At 31.0% G+C, this 27,998-nt stretch overlaps 1 protein-coding gene across 2 annotated transcripts; it reads right to left on the bottom strand.

Moving 5' to 3' along the window:
• Positions 1 to 18: 18 nt before the first annotated feature.
• Positions 19 to 27,998, bottom strand: LOC135930968 (uncharacterized). Of its 2 annotated transcripts, XM_065467772.1 has the most exons (8): positions 27,869 to 27,998; positions 23,046 to 23,398; positions 13,132 to 13,368; positions 6,769 to 6,997; positions 4,644 to 4,887; positions 2,756 to 3,078; positions 1,204 to 1,364; positions 19 to 811 (listed from the first exon to the last, which is right to left on the bottom strand). In XM_065467772.1, the coding sequence occupies exons 1-8, from the start codon at positions 27,921 to 27,923 to the stop codon at positions 323 to 325; spliced, it is 2,091 nt and encodes a 696-aa protein (XP_065323844.1). In that variant the 5' UTR covers positions 27,924 to 27,998; the 3' UTR covers positions 19 to 322. The 2 variants fall into 2 exon arrangements, with proteins under 2 accessions (XP_065323844.1, XP_065323845.1); XM_065467773.1 differs by lacking the exon at positions 13,132 to 13,368.

The raw sequence follows: 27,998 nt of genomic DNA, 5'->3' as shown, positions 1-27,998 counted from the left end.
TAATATTATTGCAAATATTTCACAGGAAGAAAAGTAGTGAATGATGAGAGAATTTTATTCTAATATAATTTTTTTTATTTTAAAAAAATAAATGTTTATTAATATTTTCGCGGGGTAAATTTTTGATAAGGCGGTTAAAAAGTGTATTCGTAGATATTAGAAGTCACGTGATAATCGACAAAATGGGATTGTTCTCAGCTGATTCAAAAATAACCCGAGTTGGGTTACGGAAATTCGAGGTTCTCTAAAAAAGAAAATATATTGCATTGGGAGGCCACACAGGTCCGCACAAAAAAGAAAGAAAGAACATGATTTAAAATCTTCATGAGAGTCTGACTGGACCTCCCAAAGATTGACCCATCTTCAAGGTTTGATCGAAATCTAGGTTAAACTTAAAATGGGCCGGAGCTTCGAATATCAGCACGATGGTGGAACCAAGGTTGAACTCGCCAAAATATTGGCCCCTCTTGATGAAGATACCTCCCCCGTTGTCGTCCTCGCTAGCGTTGATGGAAGAATCTTCGGATGAGATGCCGGAAGAATTTTGGGAGAGCAACTTCCGTTGGACGAAAAAATTTTCGGTACTGGAATCGGCGTCGGGATAAATGAGCGACTTGGCGTCGTAATTTTCGCCATTTCGAGCAGAAGCATTATTTGCCTTGTTCGTTGATGCAGAATTTTGGATCAAATCGGGACTGTCACTCTTGTCGGTCGAAATGTCGACGTTTTCTTTTTGGGGCATTATTTCTTTCTCGAAAATTTTGTCGAAAAAGGTACCCGGCTTCCAACGCTTTAGATTGGTCTTGAGATCCTTTACCATTAAAAAAAATTAAAAGTCGAGTTAAACAAAACGGATTGGATATCAATGTATCGAGCCATTACTGTTACCACCCGTACCAATAAACTATCAGCTGATACCGATACCAATAAGGTATGTACCGATATGATATAAAGTACGGATAAGGGGGGGGGGGAGGCTTGCTCCCCAAAATCTCTTAAGCCTCAAGGGGAGTGGGCTATTTTTTTGCGATGGAAACTCCGGAGGGTAAGGCGTGGTTAAAAATGCGATTACGCTAATTTTTTTTGGAATCGGATAAAAATGGAGTACCATGATTAACCCAACTATATACATGATGGATGAAATTGAATGGTCCACCTAATTCTTTTTTTTTAATAAGAGAATTTTGGTTGGCATAGCGTTACCTTATCGATACCGATTTTGATGGAACCGACGTTGGTAGCTCCAACGGCCGCCATAGAGAAAAATCCGTACTTCCATGTTCCAGTGAAAACTACCCTCTCGTTGAAATTGAAGAGTCCCTGGATCCATCTAACTATGCTAGGGCATACGCTGAACAATTCTCCTGCATTTAATTTTGAGTCATAAAATTACATTATATAAAATAAAGGGGAAATAAAAAGAAAATTAAATGCGGGGGCCCTCTTTATATCTGCTCTTTTGAAGTTTTAACTAAGACGCAGGCCTTCTCGTATCTTCTTTTTGAAAAGATTCTATCTGTCTAACCATTTATGAGTTTTTACTTAGAGACACGGGTCCTCTTATATCTACTATATTTATGAGGTTTTTTAACTAGAGACTGCAAATCATTCTTTTTTAGATCTATAATAGGACTATTTATGGTCCAAATTTATTTAAATTTATTTTAAAAAAAAAGGGAAGAAATCTTAAATATCAAAATTCTACTTTGATTTATTTCGATTTTTTTGTTTGTAAATAAAATCATTCGTGATTTTTATTCATAAAAATAAATCAAATTTTTTTTTGATATACTTTTTTTCCATTCTGATTTTATATTTAAAAAATTTGTAATTTTAATTGTTGAAATTAAATTTGACATAAAAAAATGGGGGGAAGGAAGTTAAGATCTCTACAGATTATGTTGCCACCGGTATGGTGCCACGTAACTCTAGTACAAGCAGCTTTACACTGGGTTCATAGTTAGCGCGAATTCACGTCTAAGTATATATACTAGCACTTATTGTGTTTTTCCGGCAATGTGTCATTTTTTTACAACTTAAGAGAAGAGAAGAGAAGAGAAGAGAAGAGAAGAGAAGAGAAGAGAAGAGAAGAGAAGAGAAGAGAAGAGAAGAGAAGAGAAGAGAAGAGAAGAGAAGAGAAGAGAAGAGAAGAGAAGAGAAGAGAAGAGAAGAGAAGAGAAGAGAAGAGAAGAGAAGAGAAGAGAAGAGAAGAGAAGAGAGAGAAGAAGAGAAGAGAAGAGAAGAGAAGAGAAGAGAAGAGAAGAGAAGAGAAGAGAAGAGAAGAGAAGAGTATAAGTTATATAAAAAAATATATAGGAAATTTAAATATAAATTTATCAAGAGTTCTAAAGGTTCATGATAAATTAGTCTAAAATTCACAGGGTATGTATTCCAAACTTGGCGGCATATATTTCCGGTAAAATCAGATCATTATATTTTTTTTAAAAAAAAAGTCGCTCATAAATCGATTTGAAGTTGAAAAAATAACACATTGGCGCTAACAAATATATAAATGAATGGAATAGAAAAGAAATAGCTTTGTATACTTCACCGCGAATACGCACTAACTGTAAAAAAGCGGGGTTATGAACCGCTGAGTTTTATAAATTTGTTTGACGGAGTTTAGCGATTTAGCCCCCACTAAGTCAATAAATAAACTCTTTTTTATTTGTCCATCTTTCGTTCTAATTAAATCAATCGATCACATGACAAAAAAGAAATTAATAAATATAATAATTTTTAAAAATTGAAAAACCCGGGAAATGCCTCCTATGGATTACGATCCAATCTACAGGGGAATGAAAACCGTGGTAGTCGCCCGGGGCCAGATAAACTATACAGTAGTAGAGTTCGTTGGCTGGCGACAGGCAGAGCATGTCCCGCGTTTTCTTGACGATCTCTTCGCCGGTCTGAGTCGTCAACAATATTTGCTCGACCGTCTTAGACGCCAAATCTTCCATGTCGGTCGTTATATCTGTCGTCGGTTCCGCGCTCGAATTTTTCGAGATTTTGTCGTAGTGGCGAATCAGCTCTTGTTGAGGAATGGCGAGATCGTATTTAGATATGCTACCACGAGAGCTAAAAAACATAAATTTTTTTGAAAAAAATTTACCGACCCAGCCCGGCCAGAATTTATTTAAATATAAAAATTAATCTTTACAATTACTCAAAATAAATGACACATGTGTTATATGTCGTTTAGTTTCGATGAATAAAATCAAATATTTTTATTTTACATAAAAAATTCAATATAAAATTGATAAATTTAGATATATTTAAAAAAAAATTCCAAGATCCGACCGGACCTGGCCCGAATATTTTAAATAGAATTAGGCCCTAGCCCGGCTCAAAACCCGTTCGGGCCGGGCCGGACTCTGGCCTATCTTTGCAGATCTCTAATTCCTTTTCTAAAATTTAGATGCGCCGATCCCTAACAAAAGTGCAGATAATTTATATAAAATATCATTTCCAAGATTTATTCAAGATTACAAAAAAAATAAAGATTATTGGGATTTTAAATCAAGCATTTTTGAATGTTTTAATAATTTACAAAAACTTTACAAGATTTTTTAAAAAAAAACAAAACAAACTTTGTTTATATAAGACAAGTTATTAAATCGAATAAAGAATTAAAAATCAGGGATCCGCAATGACCGGCCCGGTTTTTGGGCCGGGCCGGTTTTTGGGCCGGGCCGGTTTTGGCCGGGCCGGTTTTTTGGGCCGGGCCGAGTAAATTCTTTATTGTAAGCATATAGTATATGTATATTTGATGAATCTCTGATATTTCATGGTGTTGATAATTCTATTAGAGTATAATTGTCGACAAACTTCGCCAACATTACAAATGGTTTTTAAATTATTATTACTTGGCTAGTGTTGTTAAACGGCTAACTCAATATTTTATTCGGAAAAAAAAATACGCAAGTTCTTGAGATTTAACTCATAGGTGGCACAAAGGTTTGAACATCTATTATCGAAATCTCGGAAGGAAGGAAGGAAGGAAGGAAGGAAGGAAGGAAGGAAGGAAGGAAGGAAGGAAGGAAGGAAGGAAGGAAGGAAGGAAGGAAGGAAGGAAGGAAGGAAGGAAGGAAGGAAGGAAGGAAGGAAGGAAGTAGGAAAGAAAGAAAGAAAGAAAGAAAGAAAGAAAGAAAGAAAGAAAGAAAGAAAGAAAGAAAGAAAGAAAGAAAGAAAGAAAGAAAGAAAGAAAGAAAGAAAGAAAGAAAGAAAGAAAGAAAGAAAGAAAGAAAGAAAGAAAGAAAGAAAGAAAGAAAGAAAGAAAGAAAGAAAGAAAGAAAGAAAGAAAGAAAGAAAGAAAGAAAGAAAGAAAAGAAAGAAAGAAAGAAACTGTTCATTAACTAAATTCATACCGATGGTGCCTGAAGCAGAACCTGTGCCTATTTTTTTTTCTTATTAGAATCCGCAGGAAAAAAAAATCATGATTCCATTTTGTAAGTATAAATTGATTTAAGAATGTATTAATTTTTTCAAAATAAAATATTTGGGCTTAGATTCGTTAATCGTCATATTTATATTTGTATCAGTGAATAAAGGAGCGTTTCGTTATGCGGACAGCGCACAAATGTACGCGATTCAGTAATTGGCCAGTGTTATAGGTTATTTAAATTAAAAGTATTTAGCAAAACCTAGATTCGGCACTGATGGAACGAGTGGAAGGGAAGGAAAAATGATCGTCGTCATCTTTGAAAATGCTTGGGGGAGCCTTGTAAAAATCGGAATCCTGTATGGACGCCCAACTCCCTCTTCCTTGTTTGACCGCGAGCGTCGAATTGGAATTGGGGAAATCCATATTTAGGGCAGCCAATAAGGGGTTATAGCTGTCGGAAACGGTGAGTGAGTTGTAGGCACAAATGGCATCGGTATCCTTGTCTAAAATAGCATAAAAGTAATTTTTTTTTTAAAAAAACAAGTGAAGGTAGGTTCCGCCTTGACACGTGATTTAACATGCTGGTTTTATACATGTCCGATATATTGACTCACAATAGATGAGTAAAACAGCTAAGTAGCAAATAATTATTTAAATGTAACATGATTGGCTAATCAATATTTTCAAACAATCTCTCACATTTTAGTATGTAAATTTAAAAATAACTCGAAAGTTAAATAACCATACCGCGAGGGACAAAATTATTTCCGTTATTTTTTTCCAAATTATAAGCGCGTTTTTTTTAATTTGAAAAATCTAATTTGGCCGGAAATGCTATCCAGCGCCTGCAAAAAAAATACCTGACCCGTAAAAGCTTCAGGATATTTTATGAGATATTACCAATGACATATATAAGACCTAGACTGACGATTCATTCATTAAAATGCATTTTTAAGCGTCGTTAAAAGCAAATCAGCTGGACCCGACATTTTGGTAACCCATATAGTAATAATTCTCATGTTAAAAACTACTATTAAATTGATAACTTGATTCTTTATTATCTCGATGATCCGGTAATTCTTTAATAAAGTTTGCATCAGATATGGGAATAAATTGGGCTCCTCGTTGTAAAATGTTAATAATGATACGGGTAACCAAGATGGCGTCTCCAGTTGATTTGCATCGATGTTCCCTTTTAATGAATGAATCGTCAGTCTAGGCATTATGTATGTCATTGGATATTACACAATATTGCCCCTCGTCGTGGTAACACATTCTACTTACTACTAGAGATCCACAATGCCCAGTCCAGGCCACATTACTTTTTGTATACAATATATCAGAGACCGGCAGACCCAGCCCTAAACTGGGGTAAACGGGCGGGGCCTTATTTCAATTAACCCAGCCCGGACCAACCCTAAAAAATACTCGGGTCAAGCCCGTAAATTTAAAATCGCCATTATTATCTATTATAAATTATATTTTTTAAAAATAATCCGTACCGGGCGTCGTATTTTTTTTTTAATATTTGAAACGTCCGAATTTAAAACAACAACGAAAAAAAACAAAATGGTCTCCGATTTAAGCGAACGCGTCTTTTAAAATGTATTATTTGCGTTTTGAAACGCTGTGTTTCGAAGCGTTAACTATTAAAGAGTTTCGAAAAGCAAACTCGAACAAACGCCTAGAATTGTCCATGTCGATACGAATTCTTGGGCTTCCTAGAATTGTCCATGTCGATACAAATTCTTGGGCTTCCTAGAATTGTCCATGTCGATACAAATTCTTGGGGCCCTAATTCGAATGTATTTTATTTAACCCACCCAAATATAAATAATTTTAAGAATAGTTTCTGTAATACAGACATCAGGTGGTAAGTGGCATCCAGATAACCATCTTCTCGAGATTTATTTTTATTTATCGGAAAGGGGATTTGAAGATGTTTTGAAAACGAAAAATTTGTTTCAAAACTTTAGAAAAAAAATTTTAAAAATTCTAAAAATTTTAAAAAGGTGACATTTTTTAATTGTAAAAAAAAAAAGTTTATCACGTGATATTGGATTTAAAGGTTCTCTCCAATCAAACTTTTAATGTTTCGGATTAGCGGTGTTAAACGGTTCAATTTGGAGCAGATTTTAAAAAAATGGCTAACTCAATATTTGGCCCAATAAAAATATTAACCAATCCTGAAGATTTTGACAAGAAATGGCACAAAAGTTTGGGCATTTTTTTGGCCAAAATATTGAGTTGACCGGTTTCATAAATCGGCTCGAAACGAGCTGTTTATCAAAAACTATTTCGGACAAATAATATTTTCAAAAAAAAAAATCAATTTTGGCGGGTTTTTTTTTAGAATACAAACTAAAGGGAAGGAAATAATATACCTATATCGTAGGAGGCATCGCTCTTAGGAGTATTGAGCAACAGGTCTGGCGAAGAGGCGTTGCGGATAGGAGGCGGTAAGCGTTTTATCCTGAGGTGCAGGTCCAGTATGCGTTCGCACCCGGGCCCCAAAAATTGGGAGAGCGAATATTTAACCCCCTTGACTTGCTCTATAAGGTCGTCGTGCCGCACCAGGCCGCAATGAAGTACCTTACCGTCGACGGGACTGATCTGCGTGGACGAGAAGAGGGCGGAGAGGGTAGTAGGAAAAGTTAGAAAAATATTAATTTTAATACGTGTGTACAGATAGTAAAAACTGTTGGATCAGATAGAAGCCGGAATAAATATAGAAAACGGTACCCCTGTCAAAAAATTAAAAATCTGGGGGGGGGGGGGGGGAGGTGGGGTTAAATTATAAAATGGCGGCCAAGGTTTTCGAAGCGATGAATTTATAATTTTTAAAAAAAAAATTGTAAAATTTATCCATCAAATGTATTTGTAATCCGAGATGGGTCGGGTTTTTCATATTAATCAGTCGTAAAATCGTAAAGTTACTGCTCCGCATTTTATCGATTCCCTATGAAACAATTTATACAAAAAATTACGATATGTCCAAAAATTATTTAAAAATAATAAAACTACGTATTCCTTGGGGGGCTCGAAAAATGTACTCTCTGGGGCTGAGCCGGGCTTAAAATTTTGGCACATGCGCGTGGACTAAATTATTAAGCCATCCATTCCATTATGTCGTGATTTTAAACTTGTATAAAAAATAATTTTGAGCTTTTGCATCTCATTCAAAATTGAGTCGTCGCCACATAATATAGCCATTACCAATTTATACATATCTCGTGGAAATAGATTATATATATTTAAAATTAGTGGAAATGTATACTGTCTACGTTGTCTTTTAAAAAATATTGCTAGCAGAGACAAAAACAAAAAAAAAATTTGTGTGTATAAAATTTCTTCTAAAAAATATTACATGGGAAAAATAATAATATTTTTTTTGTAATAAAAAACCAATTGTTATATTTTTTTATATATTTTTTTAGCAATAATACTTTAAAAAAAAATAAATGACGAAATCTAATATATAATTTATACAAGAAAAAATTTGATATTTTGTCATTAAAAGGGGAGGGGGGGGTACATAAATCGAAGTCCGTCATTGAAGGGTATTTAGGAGGAAATATCAATGGCGTCTACATTTACAGTCCAATTGCACTGTCAACAATTAAACTTTCAAAGTTGTTGCGGGCACCTTTTAATAAATGAATCGTCAGGTCTATGGTCGATGGTCTGATATATTCATTCTAGATATTCCTTTTTTTGATCGGAACTGCCCGGCCCCAGTTTAAAATATTTATGCTCGCCAAGTCCGTTAAAAATAGTGCCGAGCCAAAAAAAATCCGGTAAAAAATTTACACGGGGCAGTTGGGACCGGGCCGAACCTTTAGTAGTTAAACGCGCGTTTCCTTTTCTTGGATGAAAAATTTAGCGATTCAGCACCCCCCCCCCTCCACGTGTTATCCGGTGGATTAATATTGTACTGGACTGATGAATCCTTCATTTAAAATTTATATCCGATACAAATCAGCTGGCGATACACAATTTACGGGTTTACCCGAGTAAATAGGTAAAGATTCTTACGCGGGAAATTAAAATGGCGTATTTCCGTATTTCGGACAATGACATATAATGATGGCTAGACTTGACGATGCATTCATTAAAAGCGCGCGACAATGAAAAACAGCTGGGTACGCCTGGTTACCCATGTCATTATTAAAAAAATTTTAAACGATGGGCCAATTTGTTACTATGTCTGACGCAAACTTTATGAAGGAATTGGCCGATCATCGAGATAATATAAGGAAGCGAGTTATCAATTTAATAGTAGTTATTTTTTGTTACATGTGTTACCAAAATGGCGGGTCCAGCTGATTTGCATTCAACGACGTTTTCAAAAGCGTTATCATGAAGGCATCGTCGGTCTAGGTATTATTATACGTCAACGGGACTTCTCACTTCTAAATAAACTACTTCCCCACCATTTTAGTGTGAGCGGTGGCGGTGGCGTAAATCGGCTCTATTTGTTTTGTTTTATTTGACACCAACAAAAAATCAAGTATTTTTTCCTACTAAATATTAATTTTTTTTTATTCCCTTTACATTTTTGAAGGTTACGAAATTTAATGTGTATTTTTTTTTTGGAGTTAATTTTTTATTTATATAAAATAGTTATTTTTTTTTCCTTCTCGTTTCAAGGTTATAATAATTTAATATTTTTTTTAAAAAAAAAGAACGAAACAAAAAAAGAGATGCGATCAAAATTCAAATTTGCGTATTCCGGTTAAAAGATGAAGATCGCCGGAAATAGAGTGGGCCCAAATCGCGGGTCGGGTTTTAAAATTTTGAAAAAATATGACGTTGGGCTGAAAGAATTGCAGTTAGCGGCAATCGAAACGAAATCTGGGTTCCACTCAGGAATGTATTGCCCGTTGGGGGGAAGCGGGAAGCCTACCGGGGGCAATGCCGCCCCCCCCCACACAAAATGGCTATAGATAAATATCCTGAGCATTGAATTGTATTCGATTCATATATTTTCGATTAAAAAAGATGGACCTGGGTCTGGTTTAAAGGTCAACTGCTATAAGTAGTATCGGTAAAAACTTCCATATTTTTTTTAAAAAAAAATAAGATCAATGAAGATTTTGGCCAAATAAATATTACTTAGTACTCTATATTTCGCCAAATTGAAGCCCTCTATTGCAGTTGCTATAATAAACACATTTTTTTTAGATGTATATGTATCAAGATACATTTTTTTCAAATAATATTTATCTAATCCCGATTTCTAGGCTACACCATGCTTGATAGTTTGAACAAGGATAGCCTAAGAAAGAAAATGGGCGTAGCTCCTTTGTCGGAAAAGATAAAGGGGAATATGGCGAGATCGTCTGGAAATGTGCCACTAGCTTGAACTTATAAAATTCAAAGGGATATGTTGGATAAAAAAAAATGACGTTGTCATAACCCAAAGCCGGACCATATGGAAGGATATGGTTGTTCATAAAGACTCCGACTAGTTTTGGAATTAGCGCGATAAAGAAGAAATCCTATATTTTTTTGTAATAAGTTTATTAAATACCTGACAAAGTTTATTTGCTTCCAATTCAAGTCGAGTTTATTTGGCACGAAGAATTCGAGAAATGATGTTGAACTGGGTATTATAAGAATGATCTTTGAATATAATTTCTAGACGAGATTCTAATGAAGAGAAAACGGCAATTGACAAAGCTTGTTGGCAAATTTTTTGAAATCTCACCCTCAAAATATCACAAAAATTTTAAGAAAAAGTTTCCAAACGATACTAATAGCAGACGAAAAATCGGAAGATTTAATGTTATAAATTTTTTTTCCTTCAATGCCAACCAAGAAGGTAATGTTTGAATAAAGATACCATTTTAGCATCCGTCAAACTTTGAGCGATTATTCCATTAACGGTCGATATAATATTACGTGGGTCTGGATATTTTTTTGCTCATAGATGACAGAAATGTTTGGACCTCTATTTGCCGAATCTCGGAGGCGTCATACGCTGAATTTATAGTAAATGCGTTATGTTCGTTATTTCAAAGCTGATTCTTCAATGAGATAATATTTAATAATATCTATCTTCTTGCTATATAACAAACATTTTCTAAAAAAATAATAATCTTCTGCTTTTTTTTTAAAAAAAAAAGTTAATAAAAATAATCTTCTGCTTTTCGTTAAAAACTTATAAAGTAATTTTGCTTTTATTATTATAGCAGTATGGCATATAATTTTTTTTATCATAGCATCATGGCAACAATTCTTTTCCAAATTTTATCGAAGCGTTATCATCATAAAGCTCCATATTGTCCTTGATTTTGTAAATAATCCCGCGTTAAAATGACGCGCCGCTTGAACATAACGCGTTAGCTATAAAATTCGCGATTACGTAAATATTATTTTGGCTTAAAAAATAATCGGGTCGTTTCAACAGCAGATACTTAACTACCAAATACAAAAGGTTGCTATTAATTAAGTATGATGTTACCAATGACATATAATCATAATAATACCTAGACTGACGATGCGTTCATAATTAGTGCATTTGAAAGCATCGTAGAATGCAAATCAGCTGGACCCGCCATTTTGGTAATCCATATAGCATTTATTTCTCATGTTAAAAACTATACTAATTAAATTGATAATTGCTTCCTTATCATCTCGATGATCAAGCGATTCTTTAATGAAGTTAGCGCCAGACATAGAAATATGGCCTCTCGTTTAAAATTTTTAATAATCATGGGTAATCTAAATGGCGTCTCCAGCTGTCTCATTGATGTATAATTTTTAAATTATTTATGAACGCATCGTCGGTCTAGGTATAACTATATGTCATTGGAGCAAGTAAAAAAATTTTGAAGAAGACAAATTTTACCCCAAAATTATCAAAATCTTAATGCAAATTTCGTGAAAACAAAATTTTAAAAAAAATTATTTTTTTTAAATCACTTGTTTTTTTTATTGTTAAAAAAATATATATTTGATTTTAAGAAACCAATAATAATTAAAAAAAATACAGGGTATTTTATACTATAATACTTAAATCATTAAAATAAAAATTTTCAATTACAGCAATTTTTTATGAATATAATTTTTTTTTCTTTTGAAATTAGTGAGTAGGTAAGTTTTAATAAAATATTATTCCATTATTTAAAGAAAAAAGCTAAGTTATTTACGGTTTAAAGAAATATGGGGCCAATCCAATGTTCTCGAAGATTCGATATTAACATTATTTTTTGGGTTGGTTTTTTTAATGATTTTATTAATATATTATAAAAAATATCTTATTTTATTATATATATAATTGACAAAAACAATTTATTAGTAATCTTTAAAAATAAAAAAATCTAATTATGAAAAAGAAAAGATTGTAGCCTAAAAAAATGTGATATATTTTGTTATTACAGATTGATTTTATTTGCAACATGGAAAGGATTTAAATAAATATTTTATGAGTTACATTTATATGTAATCATTTTTCCATCTATTATGAGATGATTAATTTAATCGTTCATTATCTTATTTGTATGCTGCTTTCCAGGTTTAATTGGGTAAGCCCATTTTTGGCCTTGATGTGGTAGAGTAGTGACAACCTCTTCTGGTGGCTAATGGAGGTTTAAAAAGTTCCCTGTGCTCTTTGTTTAAAAATATGATCATTATCTTCTTGATGGGGTGAAAAGTCAGCTAAAAGGGTGGATGTCAGGAAGAGTATGCAATTGTCAAAAAACATTTCAAAATCCTAATGAATACAACCAAGCATCATTCATTATAATCCACTAAATATTACCTTGGTAAAGAGAATAGTAAAATATTTTAAAAGTGTTTCTTGTCGCTTTTTTGCATGACATTGGTGCAAAAAATAAGATAGAAAGAAGAGAAGTAGTGAATTTTTAAAAACGACCCAATTAAGATTTTGGCCAATATAATATTATGTAAACTTCTAAGATTTGGCCAATAGAGGTTCCAAACATTTCTGCCATCTATGAGCAAAAAATAATTTTGACTAAAATATTAGTTGGGCCATTTTTTAAAAATTGACCAAAATCAGACCCTTTAACAAAATACATCAATATTGGAAAAACTTGTGAAAATAAAAGAATTGGTGATCCATTAATGAAAAAAAAATGTGAATTAGATCATTTGTGAATTAATACTTTTTAAAGATACTAATCTGGAACAAATAACAATTTTTTTATAAAAAAAATTTAAATCTTAATTTTATTATATAAAAAAAAAAAATTATAAATTTTATCAAAAGTAAGTAAAATTTTATATTTTTTTTATAATTAATAATACTTAAGGAAAATTGTTTGTTGTGTTTTAAAATAAAAATCTCATCAAAAAATATCAGTTATATTATTTAGGGTATAATGATTAGAAATTATATGAAATGGTCATTTTACCATATGAGATATATAGTTAATCTAAATGTACAATAAAAAATTAATCATACAATATGCTATTCCTAAAAATTATAACAATGTAGCAATTATGTTAAATTGTGAAAAATAAAATTTAGATCAAGAAAATTTAATTTAAATATAAATATGGTATATTATCATACCTTTCTCTATTCTATAGATAAATATTTTTATATTATGTTTAGCTATACGTTATCATATTGGGTATTTTCATTTTATAAAATATTAAAAGAATGTTGATTATAACTAAATTCTTAAAATAAATATATAGATATCTAAAATAGATATCATTTATACAATTTTATTTATAAGATTATAGTTTATTATATAGTATATATTGAAATTTACTAAATCACTGTCTTCATCTATAGGTCTAACATTTGGTTTCAGCTTCCTGCAAAAGAGTTGTCCCAAGTTTTTATATTTATTTAAATCTTCAATTTGTGCCTCATTTAGGTTAATATTGTAGCACCAGACATAAGTGAGAAGCAATGGTTGTCTTAACCAGTATGGTAAGTCTATATTATTTATGTAGCCCCAAAAACGTGAAACTACCCTAAGAGGCAATAATTTGTATATTGATACCTGTTTAAATAATTAATAAATTTTAGTAAAATTTTATAGTCATTTTCTAAAACAAGTTATTACATGAAAAAAGATAAACACAAAACTTACAATTCTAAATATAAGAAATTCATAATTAATTATGCTTAAAACGCGAAATTTATAAAACATTTGGGTTGGAATGTCTACGAAGAATGTGATGAGTAAACTTGTTCTGCCTAAAAATCTCAAATCAGATGATTTGAAAAATGTGATATGAGAGAATGCTAAAAATGGATTATTCAAAATAATATATATTGCTAGTTCAGGGCACCCATTCTCAAGTTATTTTTATAAGGTAGGATAAAATAAAATACTATAAAATAGGATCCTTCTGAATAGATATAGAACAATATTTAATTAATATAAATATCGTAATATGTATTGTTTTTTTTGGAATAGTTTTATATAATAAAAATAAAAATCCCGTATCGTCTTTGAGGTATATACAATTAGCAGGAATAAAACATTGTTAAAAAAGATATAATCCTTAAGAGTAGATATGTAAATTTAGTTAAATAAAAAAATATATTGTAATATAGTCTTTTTTGAATAGATATAAAATTATTATTTAAATAATAAAAATAATGTATATTATGTGTATTTTTTTGTAAGTTATACAAAATAATCAGCAGGGATAATAGACCATCGCTTGACAAAATGGCAAGAATTAAAAAAAAGTAAGATCCTTAAGAATAGATATATAAATTAATTTAAATATTAAAATTAATGTACTATATTTTTCTGAGTTATATAAAATATTCATCAGATAAAAGGGCATATTGTTTGGCCCGACAAAATGGACAGCTTTAAAATAAGTAGGATTTCTTAAAATAGATATGTAAATTTATTAAATTATAAAACAAATATGATAATAAGTATTGTTATTTGTATAAACCGGGATTAATCGGATAAAACCTCACAATGCACCCCACTGGTTGCAGTTCTTGTTTTATCATTGGTCACAATCTTAAACTCGGGACATAGCCATATAGCTGAATATGTGAAAGAAACAGGATAAGATAAATAGATGCCAACTTTGTTCAATGTTTGTCCCTGAACTTTATTAATTATCATGACAAAAGCAGGTGTCAGGGGAAATTGGCGGAGGTTAAAAGAAAATGGTAAACCAAAATTAGTTGGAATAAAACTCATTCTAGGAATGAAAACTTTAGTTTTGAGAAAGCTACCAGAAACAAATTCCGCCTCAATTATATATCGCAAAGAGGATATAATCAATTTAGTCAAGATCTAACCAGAAGCAGAATTTAAATCACGCATTAAAATTATAGGTACCCCGAGTGAAAGTTCGTTAAGTGGCAATCCTGATATACTTCAAGAAAAAATTCAGTGGAATCGTAGCTTCTTTCTGGGTTATCGTTATATCAGTATCGCTTTATCAGCATTTGTATATATAAAATCAAATCCCCAGGAATTTTGTTAATCAATTTAATAATGGGACATTTGCGTTTTTAAGAGTCAGGATAGCATTTTGAGAAAATGATGTAAGGTTAAAGGAAGTATTGTCTTTGTCTATATCGTAAACAAAAGCAATAAGATCCGCGATATCATTGGAAGTTTTAAAACAATCTTCAGAATTTTATTTTATCCCTGGAGCCAGCAAATGTCTCGTAGCCTTTACCAACTTTTAAAGGAAAATTTAAGGATTTATTTGAGAGGGGAGATTATAACAGTCTCATATTAATACCTAACCTTATTAGCAATATATGCGACTATAAATACGATAGTTTTAAGATTGAATTAACAATGTCGCATCTTCCAGCACGTTTAATAACAGATAAAATTTTCTAAATATCAGCTAAAAATAAAAATTTTAACACCAAACGGTTTATTCAATTTCATTATATCCTCGAATGACGTAACCATAGCCTCGAATATATGTCTCTGCGTTATTGATATTTCGTCCCATATTATAATTACCGATTGTCTTATCAATACAGCTATTTTGCTTTGGTAAGGGATATTACATAAGGAACTTTCATGAATATTTAGAGGGATGTTGCAATGTGAATGTACAGGGCGGCCATTATGAAGCAATGCCAGAAGATGCAACAGCTATTGCAATTTTACCTTGAACTCTCAAGTCATATAATATTGTATTTAATAGAAATGCCTTTCCAGTACCCCCAGGTCCATCTATAAAGAATAAATTATAGGATGGAGTAGAGTGTAAGGGCTTAATTTTGGTATAAATAATATATTGATCACGATTAAATAAATTGTAGTTTGCCAAATATTTTTTATGCATATCAGTATCGTAAGAAGTTTCCTCCTAAATAAGGTGACATATAATATCAAATGTAGCAGATGGAGATTGAGTGAAAAGGGATAGGCATGACCAAAAAATCAAGAGATTTACCATTTTGAATCATTGATTGATGAGGAATGGTGAGATTTGGGCTGATAAGGCTATCCGGCTGTGGTCATCTTTTCTTGGCAACATCTTCACAAAGGAAATATTTAAAAGAATGCTATAGAACAACAGGATCTCTAGGCACACACTGTAATAAAATAACAGAAAATAACTGGCGCAATTGATATGGCATATTAAAGATTACTCTAAACAATGGTTCCATTCGACATCATCAGATAACATACTACGTCGACTAAATGCATCTTTAAAAGTATTACTGAAAATCCCATTAAAGGAGCGTATATATTCAAAGCATTACATAATTAAGCAAGAGACTTAAATAAAAAACCTAACCCACTTTCGGAGAAACTGTACGTATATGACCAATAACCTAATCTCCATCCATTTGACGTTTTATCCACTGTTTAGAGAGAGGTTCCCACACATAATATCGTACAATATCTGCATAAATATATTGACTGGCACCTTAGCAAAAGCATTAATTTTAAACCATTCCGTTAATTTTATACCAGGAATTTTAGTTAAGATATTGTTTAAGTCAGCTTTTGTTTGAAAAAGAATCAAATTGGGTATATGAAGGTCTAATCGATAGACTGCAGGAGAATTATCCTGCATTTTATAATCTAGAGTACGTCATAGAGATTCTATGGCGGATATATATAGAGCATCAATGAATTGGGTAGTTTCATCGACATTATTAATGGAAATAGATGCAGTAGCTCTGTCATGGCCTTTATAACAATACTTATATAGGTATTTTACGGACTGGATCGAAGATCAAATTTTTGCTATGATGAGGTAGTTTGGGCTGAGACTCCTAACAAAATTACCGAGCCCATGCTGTTCCAGATTATCAGCAATTGTAATACATATGGACCATGTGGTATAACATTTCCTAATAGTCCTGCATGATTGATGGAAAATGCTCAAAAAATATCCTAAATCATTCGTGGATACCTTTTCTATTGATAAGTACGGTTATCCTTTATATGGTGAAAAAATGACGGCGTTACATTATAATAAAAATTTAACGGATTTATATTTAACAACCGTTTGATTATACCCAATAATAAGCATTTATCACAAAAAGATAATGCACATATAAACGTAAAAATTTGTTCTTCAGTCCAGTCCATAAAATACCTATATAAGTATTGTTACAAAGGCCATGACAGAACTACTGCATCTCTTTCCATTAATAATGTCGATGAAACTACCCAGTTCATTGATGCTCGATATATATCCGCTATAGAATCGCTATGGCGTACTCTGGATTTTGAAATGCAGGATCATTCTCCTGCAGTCTATCGTTTAGACCTTCATTTACCTAATCAAAATTTGATCCGTTTATAACCAAATGCTGATTTAAATAATATCTTAACTAAAATTCCTGGTACAAAATTAACTGAATGGTTTAAAATTAATGCTCTTGATACAGGTGCCAGACAGTATATTTATTCAGATTTTGTAAGATATCATGTGTGGAAACCTCTCTGTCTAAACAGTGGATAAAACGTCAAAGGCGTAGTGATAAGGTTATTGGTATACGCACAGTTTCTCTTAAAGAGGGTGAGGTTTTTTATTTAAGACTCTTACTTAATTATGTAGCTTGGCCAACATGTTTTGATGATCTACGCTCCTTTAATCGAATTGTCAGTAATATTTTTAAAGATGCATGTATTCGACGTGGTAGAAGGTCTCTCCTTTAATATGCCATATCAATTGCGCGTTATTTTTATTATATTGTGAGCCTAGAGATCCTGTTGTTCTATGACATTCTTTTAAATATTTCCTTTGTGAAGATTTTGCTAAGAAAAAATCCCAGAGCCGGAGAGCTCTATCAGCGAAAATCTCGCGCTGTGCCACATCAATCAAATTTTGATCCAAAATGGTAAATCTCTTAAGGGTTTATTGAGAATGTCTATCCCTTTATTATCCTCTCAATCTCCATCTGCTATAGTTGATTGCCACCTTATTCGGGAAGATACTTCCTACGATGCTGATGATATGCATACAATTTATTTAATCGTGATCAAAATATTATCTATACCAAAATTTAGTCCTAACCCTACTCTCCATCCCATAATTTATTTTTTTTTATAGATGGACCTGGGGGTACTGGAAAAGCATTTCTATTAATTACAATATTATATGACTTAAGAGCTCAAGGCAAAAATTACAATAGCTGTTGCATCTTCTGGCATTGCTTCAACCCCTTCTTCATAATAGCCGCACTGCACATTCACGTTTCAACATCCCTCTAAATATTCATGAAAGTTCCTCGTGTAATATCCCTTACCAAACCAAATAGCTGAATTGATAAGACAATCGACAATTTTAATATGGGACGAAATATTAATGACGCATATACGTCTATTCGAGGTCGTGGATAGGTCATTCCAGGATATAATGAAATAGAATAAGCCGTTTGGTGGGAATATTATTATCCTTGGCGGAGATCTTATAAACCTGATGGAAGATGCGACATTATTAACTCAACCATAAAAAGGGCGTATTTATGGTGGCATATATTACCATTAAGGTTAGGTATTAATATGAGACTTATTCAAATTATCTTTTAAGAGTTGGTGAAAGGCTATGAGACATTTGATTACTCCAGGGATAAAGTAAAAATTCCTGAAGATTGTTTTATACCTTTCAATGATATCAAGGATCTTATTATTTGTTTACGATATAGAAAAAAAAGAATAACTCCTTTAACCGTGCATCATTTGCTCAAAATGCCATCCTGCTAAAAACGTAAATGTCGATTGCAGAAATATTCAATTGATTAACAAAATTCTTGGGGATTTGATTATATATATACAAGTGCTGACGAAACGATAACCGAGGAAGTAGCGACGTTTTATCCCACTGAATTTTTAAACTTATTAAGTATATCAGGATTATCACCTCTCAAACTTTCACTCAAAGTTCTGGGTACCTATAATTTTAATGCGTGATTTAAATTCTGCATCTGGTTTGAGCAATGGGACTAAATTGATTAAAACCTCTTTGCTACAAAATATAGATTAGGCGGAATTTGTTTCTGGTAGCTTTCTCAGCACTAAAATTTTCATTCCTAATAATAAGTTTAATTCCAACTGATTCTAGTTTACAATTTCCCGTGAGATCTGCTTTTGTCATGGCAATAAGTAAAGTTCAGGGACAAACGTTGAACAAAGTTGGCATCTATTTACCTCATCCTGTTTTTTCACATGGGCATCTATATGTGGCTATGTCTCGGGTTTGTTCTTCTCATAAACTAAAGATTATGACCAATGATAAGACGAGAACTAAAACCAATTAGGTGTATTGTGAGGTGATTAATCCCGGTTTATATATAAAGGAACACAACTTAGTATGATATTATTTTATAATTGGAAATAAATTTATATATATCTATTCTTAAGTATCCTACTTATTTTTAAATACTATCCCTTTTATCGGGCCGAATAATGCTCTATTATCCCTGATGATTATTTTGTATAACTCACAGAAAAGTATACAAAGACTTTATTCTTAATATTTAAATAAATTTATATATCTATTCTTAAGGATCCTACTTTTTCATTAAAGCTTGTCATTTGGTTGGGCCGAAAAATACTCGAATATTCCTGCCGATTATTTTGTATAACTCACAAAAAAAAATATATATATATATAGTATACATTATTTTAAAAATTTAAATATTAATCTCCGCTAATATAGTTGCTAATGCGCTAAAATTTTGTTTATGATCTAATGGGAAATATAACCAGCCTACAATTTTTTATCGAAATCGACAGGGGTCGGCCGATAGTGATTGATTTGACATGGAATGACCCCGATGTATATTACAATATTTTTTTTTATTTAATTTAAAATTATATATCTCTATTCTTAACTCCTTTTTATTCCTGCTAAATTTTTTTATGATAGGGGGTATTCTATTCTTGTTATTTAAATAAGATTTTTACATTTATCACAAAAATAACAATACCATAGCACGCATGATATTTATATTATTCAAATATTTATTCCATATCTTTCCACAAGGAATACTATTTTTTTTTCTTATTTTAATCCTCCCTTATGAAAAATAACTAGAGAGAATTGGTTCCCCTTTGTCTTTATCCCCTAATATACTTACTATTTTGAATAATATTTTTTAGTAAATATTTCCATATAATTTTTATTTATCATTGTTCCTGCTCGATAAATGAGCCATTGATATTATACACTCATTTATAATGGCGATACATTAATTATTTTTTTTAAATCTACCTACTCTAACCCATACCTATATTGTTTTAAAAAATTTTTTAATTGATATCTCATGCCTTGTGATTAGTGGCTATCTCGGATTCAGTGCCAGTGATTCCCATGCTTCACTCACCCCTGCCAGAAGGTCGGTCTCCAGAAGGTCGGTCTAAGGCGACGCCCTAGTAAATATAATTTTAAAGTTTTTTTTTAACAGATAAAATTGCTTCCTCATCAAATCGTGTTAGAAGTCAAGATGGTACCATACTTATTCCATGAACCAACTGTCCCTTCGCGTAGAATTTATTCTCCGGCGAAATCTAAGATATTCACCGCATCAATAATTCCGCAAAAAAAAAATCAATTTACAAGTTATCATTTACCCCTAGCAACTTTTGGCAAAGATATTTTTTTGTGTTTCTTCAAATTAGAAATTTAATTAAAATATACAGGGAAATGAGCAAAGGGTATCACACAGAGACCGGTAGGCCCCGCCCTAAGCTTGGCCCGGGAACACGTACCGGCCTGAAATTTAATTTTAAAAAGCAGGACCGGGATGAAAAAAAATCCAGGCCAGGCCGGGCCGTGTAAATGGCACCTCTGCAGGTCTCTGGTATCACATAAGGCAGCATATATTCGGCAAGATTTCCGACTCACACTATCCTAGAAAAGCCCTTTCCATATTTTTAAAAATTTGTAAAAAAATTTTGTCCCTGTTAGATATTTTTTAAAATGTTATATTTTTTTTTCCATTGTGATAGTTAAGGCAAAGATAGTATCAAGTTTATTCCAAAGAGTCTTTGTATTTTACTATATTTAAGGTATATTCACCAAGTTTAATAAAGAAAATCGTTGCGCGATTTTAATCAAGTTTAAATTTTATCGGACAACCCTTAATGTTTCTAAATAGGATGAAACAAAATAGAACTTATGAACCATGATATTCATTTACCTGTATAAAGTCATCCCATATAAAATCCTATCAAAAAATATTGAGGGTGTTCCGAAACCACTTTTTTGGAGGCTGATCCAATGACATATAGATAATACCTAAACTGATAAGGCATTCATAAATGCATTTGAAAGCGTCGTTGAATGCAAATCAGCTGGATCCGCCATTTTGGAAACCCATATTATCATTATTCTCATGTTAAAAACTACTTAATAGTGCGTACAAAATGTATTCAACGCAGCGTTTAAAGACGCGTATCAATAATTTAAAATATAAAACGCAAACTTACCCAATTTAAACGAATGCACTTAAAATGCCTTATTTGCGTTTTGTAACGCAACGTTAAAATATTCAATTCGTGCGCACTATAATAAATCGATAACTTGCTCTTGCTTATTATCATCGATGAATCAGGCAATTACTTTACATAAAGTGTTGCGTCAGATATAGGGATAAATTGGCCTCTCATTTAAAATTTTTAATAATGATATATGGAATCAAAATGGCGTCCCCAGCTGTTTTCATATGACGTACAATTTTAATGAATGCATCGTCAGTCTAGGCACGATTATATGCCATTGAGCTGTATCCGATACCGACTATTCGAAGGCCGACCCGATCCGATAACCAAACTAATCCGATTTTGTTCGTGTATGATTTAATATATTTTTATCTTTAATTATACCATAACATAAGTCATTTAAAAAAGGATTATTTATTAGGTTATATTAAAGTATGTAAGAATTGATAAATCATTTATTTATATAGTAAAATCGTTGTAAATTCTATTTTGTTAGCGAAAAGTGTTTTTATCCGTGTAAACAGATATCCCAATAATTCCCGGAAATAATCATCCCCAATAATAATTCTTCCGAAATATGATTATTCTCAAAATTTTTATTCCCATGGAGATTATATTGTAGGGATTTTCATTCCATGGTTATTTATATTAATTTTGTTATATTTTTTAGTATCTTAAAAAAACGGGGATTTATTATTTCGGATGAATTATTTTCCTAGATTCGTAAAAATGAGAATCTCGTCTAGTCATTGGTTTTAAAATTATATATATTCTTTTTAAAAGTTAGTTATGTTAATTTATAACGTTTTTAATTTATTGTTAGTTTTTTTTTAATAAAAAATATATTACGGCTCTTCAAATTTATATAAAAATTAATATTTTCTTAAAATATTAATTAATTTTAAAAAAAAGATTTATTAATTAAGACGCCATTTTATCGGATCTAATCGGTAAATTTAAGCGTATCGGCCTAAAACCGATATTTAAAAGAAAGACGAAAAATCGGCCAGACCCGATCTGATTAAAAAAATATTGGTGCATCCTTAAAAATATAAATATAACTAGAAAGCCCTATAGTGCACACAAATTGAGCGTTTACGTTTTGCCGTAATTTTTAAATAAATAAAAAACGTAACGCGTCACCTTGTTTAAACTTGAGGTTGCCCTCTTTTATTAATATCGTCGATTCAAATAAGTTTCTAAATAAGTTCAAGGATAAAATTTGTCGTTTGAAAATTAATATTATCGTCTGCATTCTTATTTCTTTTAATTTTCTAAATATTCCCTTTTTTTTTTAGGGATTATAAGTAAGTTATTTATTATTACATTTTTATATTAATATTATAAAGTGAATGCAAATAAAGCAAACCAACCTATTTGCGTTTTATTAAATGGTTGCTAACGCCAAACGGTAATTTTACCGATTTTACACGCGGCCATCTGAAATGCGTTATTTGCGCAAGCGACGCAGCGTTTAAACGCTCAACTTGTGCGCGTCATTAAATCAATAAATTGAAGTTATATACGAATTCCGAAGATTAGAATATTGCATTATAGTCAAAAGAATTTTTTAAAGAAAAATGTTACCCGAAATTATCGAACAGATGTGAGCCGGTTTTTAAAAAGTGGTAGGGCATAAAATAATAACACTTGTATAATAGGTAATGAATTTGTTTCCTTAGGGGTAATTTAGTTATTCCAGGACTCGGGTTAACTTTAAGAGTGACAGTTGAATTAAAATATATATCTAATTCTATATTATATATTACTTGCCAACGGTAAGCTAGCTTAACTTCGTCTTCCAAAGTTCTTATCTCATCCTCGTCAACGTCGCTCTCGTTTCTAAAGCCAGTGGCGTTCCTGGAGGAAGATTTTTCTTTTCGTGTCTTTCGATATTTGTAGATGGCGTTATCGCACTGCTTATAAAGTGTGTATACTATTATGATACTAATGGGGAGCCTGTAATACAGGGGCCATGCCTTCCACATGTCCTGGTACAACTTGCGTTTCATGTGTAGGACACGAATGTGGGTACTACCTAGAGGAGGATAATATTTGCGAAGGATGGTAGATGGGTGATTTGGGTGATGGTGATGAATTGAAAAAAGCGTTCGAGAAGAATCTATGAGAATTTTTAAAAAAAAATTAAGTTGCGAATGCCCTAAATTCTTGTTATAAGATTTTCGACATGGGAAGGTGTCTGGGAAAATTTGGGATTTTTTTAAGTTAGGCCCAACAGTCAATGTCTATCTGTCAGCAACTTTGTTCCAGACAAGCCCCTCCCCTCCAAAATCTACCCCCACACTTAGTGTTGTTAAACGGCTCGTTTAACAGGCGTTTTTTTAAAAGGAACTCAATTCTTTAGCCAGATAATGCCTAAACCTCGATATTTCTATAATATATGACTCGACCTTTGTTCCTTCTATGAGCAAAATCTTCAGGCGTGATTGATTGAAAGAAAGAAAGAAAGAAAGAAAGAAAGAAAGAAAGAAAGAAAGAAAGAAAGAAAGAAAGAAAGAAAGAAAGAAAGAAAGAAAGAAAGAAAGAAAGAAAGAAAGAAAGAAAGAAAGAAAGAAAGAAAGAAAGAAAGAAAGAAAGAAAGAAAGAAAGAAAGAAAGAAAGAAAGAAAGAAAGAAAGAAAGAAAGAAAGAAAGAAAGAAAGAAAGAAAGAAAGAAAGAAAGAAAGAAAGAAAGAAAGAAAGAAAGAAAGAAAGAAAGAAAGAAAGAAAGAAAGAAAGAAAGAAAGAAAGAAAGAAAGAAAGAAAGAAAGAAAATTACCACCCTCAGCCAAGGAATAGCTATTGATTTAGAAAAGAGTATTAGTAGTGCAAATAAAAAAAATCGATCAAATTCAAATTTGAAAATATGTTAAAGAATTATATAAATTTTTTGAAAGGATAATTCTGAGAAAACATGTAAAATATGTCTCCAGATATTTCCGATTCCAAGCACAAGTAAATTACGCATATATATCATATTAAGAGCTCAAAATTTTAAAATAAATGAATAAAAACTTCATCAAATAATAAACCTGCTTATAGTTATGATTTAGGGTTGGAAACTATAAAAATCCAGAGATTAACGAAATATTGTATTGGTATTGAATGGGTAAAAAAATGGAATTATTTTTGATTTTTTTTAGAAAAATAATTAGAATATTATATTTATAAATCAGTTTTATTTTATAACCAAATATCTATCACATTCAAAAACAAAAATTTAATTAAATATGCTAATCAAATTGATTTAAATTATATTCAATAAACTTGTATTTGGTTTAATCAATATGATAAAAATGATTTGATGATATAATTAAAATATTGGTAATTTAACATGTTTTATATTTTTAATAAATTTCATGCAGAATAAATATGGCTTAACAAAAAAAATTTTTTTTAGACGAAACAGGACCAACTGGACCAAACAGACGGTTCCATGGTCTGGCCTCACTTGACTTAACGGTCTATCAGTCCAGTTTTAGAATAAAAGGACTGGACCAGATGGGGCCGGACCATTGCAAACACTATTTCATATTTTTAAATCAATAGGATTACAAATATGTAGTTATATGATTTATAAAACTGCAATTTTTAAAATTAAAAAAAGGGTTTAATTTTGTTAATTAATTTAATAAGTGGCATATTCATTTAAAACAAATTTTTTCTTATCTGAAAATAAAAAAAAAATACTTTTTATACAATGCTTTTTTTTGGATATATTGAATTTCAAAGAGAATCTTTAGAAAATGCAAACACGAATATGGCTGTAGAACTCCTCTCAAATTCGGGGAATATACAATTCCTTCTGACGAAGGTATTCAACAAGGAGACCCTTTGGGCCCTCTGATCTTTAGTTTAGGTATACTTAACCTAGTTCATTGTCTAAAATCCTTTTTTAATTTTAAACATATGGTATCTAGATGATGATAGCGATAGAATATATAGAGAAGAATTCTCTAAACATAGGCCTTACTCTAAATAAAGCTAAATCTGAAATATGCCTTTTAAATTCAAATACTCTCAAAGTCCAAGGGTTTAAAATCATTAAAAAAAGTGAAATTAATCTTCTAGGTTCACCTTTAAGCAGTTTTTCCAACTGAGAGGTGTTCATGGAAAAATTTTTCGGAGGCTTATTAGGACTTGAAACTATTTTAAACGAATTTCCTTCACATCAGAGCTTTTTTCTTTTAAAAAAAATATTTATTTTTACCAAAGATTTTACATATTTTTAGATCCTCTTCCTTTTTTTTAAATAATGAAATTATTAATAGTGTTCATGAATTTTTTAGATATTTATTAGAAAATATTTTAAATATTAAATTGGAAGATTTTAATTGGAGTTTCTCACAATTACCCTCGGAAATGGGTGGTTTATATTTATATCCTTTAAATCTTATATCTCTTTCCTCATTTTTGGCATCGCGTTTGATGAATAATGCCATATCTTCTTTTATCTCTCCTAAAGATAACCTTTTAAACTCAGTCATGACAGTCTGGGTATCTTTAGTTCCACCTGAAGCTGTCTTACCCATAATCTTAATACACAAATCTATTTATGAACCTTTAATTAAAAAAAATTTTAAATAATCTCATCAAACCCCCCTTTGGAGTATATTCAACTATTACAGAATGCTGACTGTACTAGTGGTTATGAATGGTTGGAAGCATTACCAAGTCATAACCTAGGTAACCTCTTATCAGATGAACAATTAAGAGTTGTCATAGGCCATCGACTAGGATGTAACATTGTTCAACCACATACATGCATCAAATGTAAAATATTAGTTGACTCCAAAGGGAGACATGGTCTAAATTGTATATATATTCAAGGCAGGCATGCAAGACATGCAGCAATTAATTTAGCTATTAACCGTTCTCTTACCAGGGCCCGAATACCAAACATCCTCGAGCCTATAAATTTATCATTAGATGATGGCTTAAGACCAGATGGCTTAACTTCCGTGCCTTGGTCTTTATGGAAATCCTTAATTTTGGACTTCACATGCGTATCTTCTTTCCCAAAAAATTTAAATTATAATCCAGTTGATATAGCCAAGAAGAACAGTGAATTCCAAATTCACAAATTATATTTTTACCGATCATTTGTGCCAAGCGGAACTTTAAAGTTCTTAAAAAATACAGGGGATAAGACAAGAGCCCTTACATCAAAACCAAAAGAATTCTATTTTTTAAAACAAAACCTTCAAATCACTATTTTAAAATATAATTACTCATGTTTTTTGGGAATTTGTAGTCCCACCTTCGTTTTTATATAATATAATATTGTTTTATTTTATATTTGATATGTTAATTTTAATATTAATTTTATTTCTATATATATTTTTAATTTTAAAATAAATGACATTAATAGTTGAAAAAAAAATATATTAAATAATATAGATTTCTTTTCAGTATAGATTTTGAACAAGCTTTTATCATCATATATATTCAGATGTGGTGCCAATATTAAAATGGTGTGATGGGCATTAAAGATATGCAAAACATGACAAGTTTAGATTATGAAAAGTTGCTCAGCTTATTAAATTTTGGCCCAACTTGACCATTTATATTTATTTTTTAAATTGTGCACATTAATATTTCATGAAAAGTTTATCACAGCATGATGTTAATTTTTTTGTATTCATTTTCATAAACACATATACAACTAATTTTTCCCCAATGTCAATTAAAGCTCATATTTCTCTTCACTATCTATCTTTCCATAATTGTTTTATAAATCAAATGTGTGTGATATCTATATTTTTTTAATAGGATTATACAAATAAATTGTTCATTTTTATGAAATTACTATAATATATATAGATTTGATTTAGTACTATATTTTGACACCTCTTAAAATATAAAAAATCAACAAATTGTAATTTATTTTAAATGATCTCTATAAAACAAAATATTTATTTAAAATTCAAACAAATATATTAAAATTTTATATTTATCTAAATTTTACAGAAAAATATGATTTAACCAGCCAATCCCAAAATTTTTCAGGACTGGCTGATGGGTTTTAATGATTTCCAAGGTGTATATCTTGGAATTGGCAACTAATTTTTCCCACATAAACATCTTAAAATATCAAAGCTTCCTATAAAACAAATCATTATAAGGAGGCTAGGATTGTTGGATTAAAAATTTGTTCAGGATTAGATAGGGATAAAATTGTAAAATTATCCAAAACATAGTCTACAATACTGAACCTCGATATTTTTGATAATTTATTTGAATTTAATAACCAGGTAATTTGAATATGCATAGCCCTACTGATTATAGTGATAATAAATTCAGTGTTTAAACTATTTTAATCTTTTCTAATACAAATTAACATGATTTATATGAATATATAATTTATAGCAAAATAATACTATTATTATCATGGCCATGATAAATTAGGTATTTTGTAAAATTATCATAAAATAAGAGAATATGGTCATAACATTTTCTTTTGTAAATATTAAACCTTCTAATCTTTTTAATTTAAACCATAATATCTTAAATTATCTAGATATGAAAACGTAAACATGTAAATAATATAAAACGCTTAAGGAGATAACAAAATATAATTATTTTTCACATACTTTTAGAATTTTTAAGAAAATTCCTATATTGTGAAAGTTGAAAATATTTTATCATTTTTACACATTTTGTGTATGGAAAGATGAAAGATGATAATTTTATATTTTTAATATGCTAGACCATGGCCGTTCC

The sequence above is a fragment of the Gordionus sp. m RMFG-2023 genome, chromosome 1, assembly GCF_954871325.1.
Source record: "Gordionus sp. m RMFG-2023 chromosome 1, tfGorSpeb1-WG-v2, whole genome shotgun sequence".
In the NCBI taxonomy this organism is placed as follows: Eukaryota; Metazoa; Nematomorpha; class Gordioida; order Chordodea; family Parachordodidae; genus Gordionus; species Gordionus sp. m RMFG-2023.
The sequence above is the reverse complement of the archived record's forward strand: the minus strand, read 5'-3'. Positions and strand labels throughout refer to the sequence as shown.

Excerpts from the sequence above, each read along its gene's own strand:
- LOC135930968 (XM_065467772.1), bottom strand. The coding sequence starts at position 27,923 with ATGATAAAATATTTTCAACTTTCACAATATAGGAATTTTCTTAAAAAT. Across the intron at positions 13,369-23,045 it reads AGCTAGCTTACCGTTGGCAA|GTATCAATATACAAATTATT; the intron begins GTAATATATAAT and ends TTATTTAAACAG. Across the intron at positions 812-1,203 it reads TCAAAATCGGTATCGATAAG|GATCTCAAGACCAATCTAAA; the intron begins GTAACGCTATGC and ends TTAATGGTAAAG.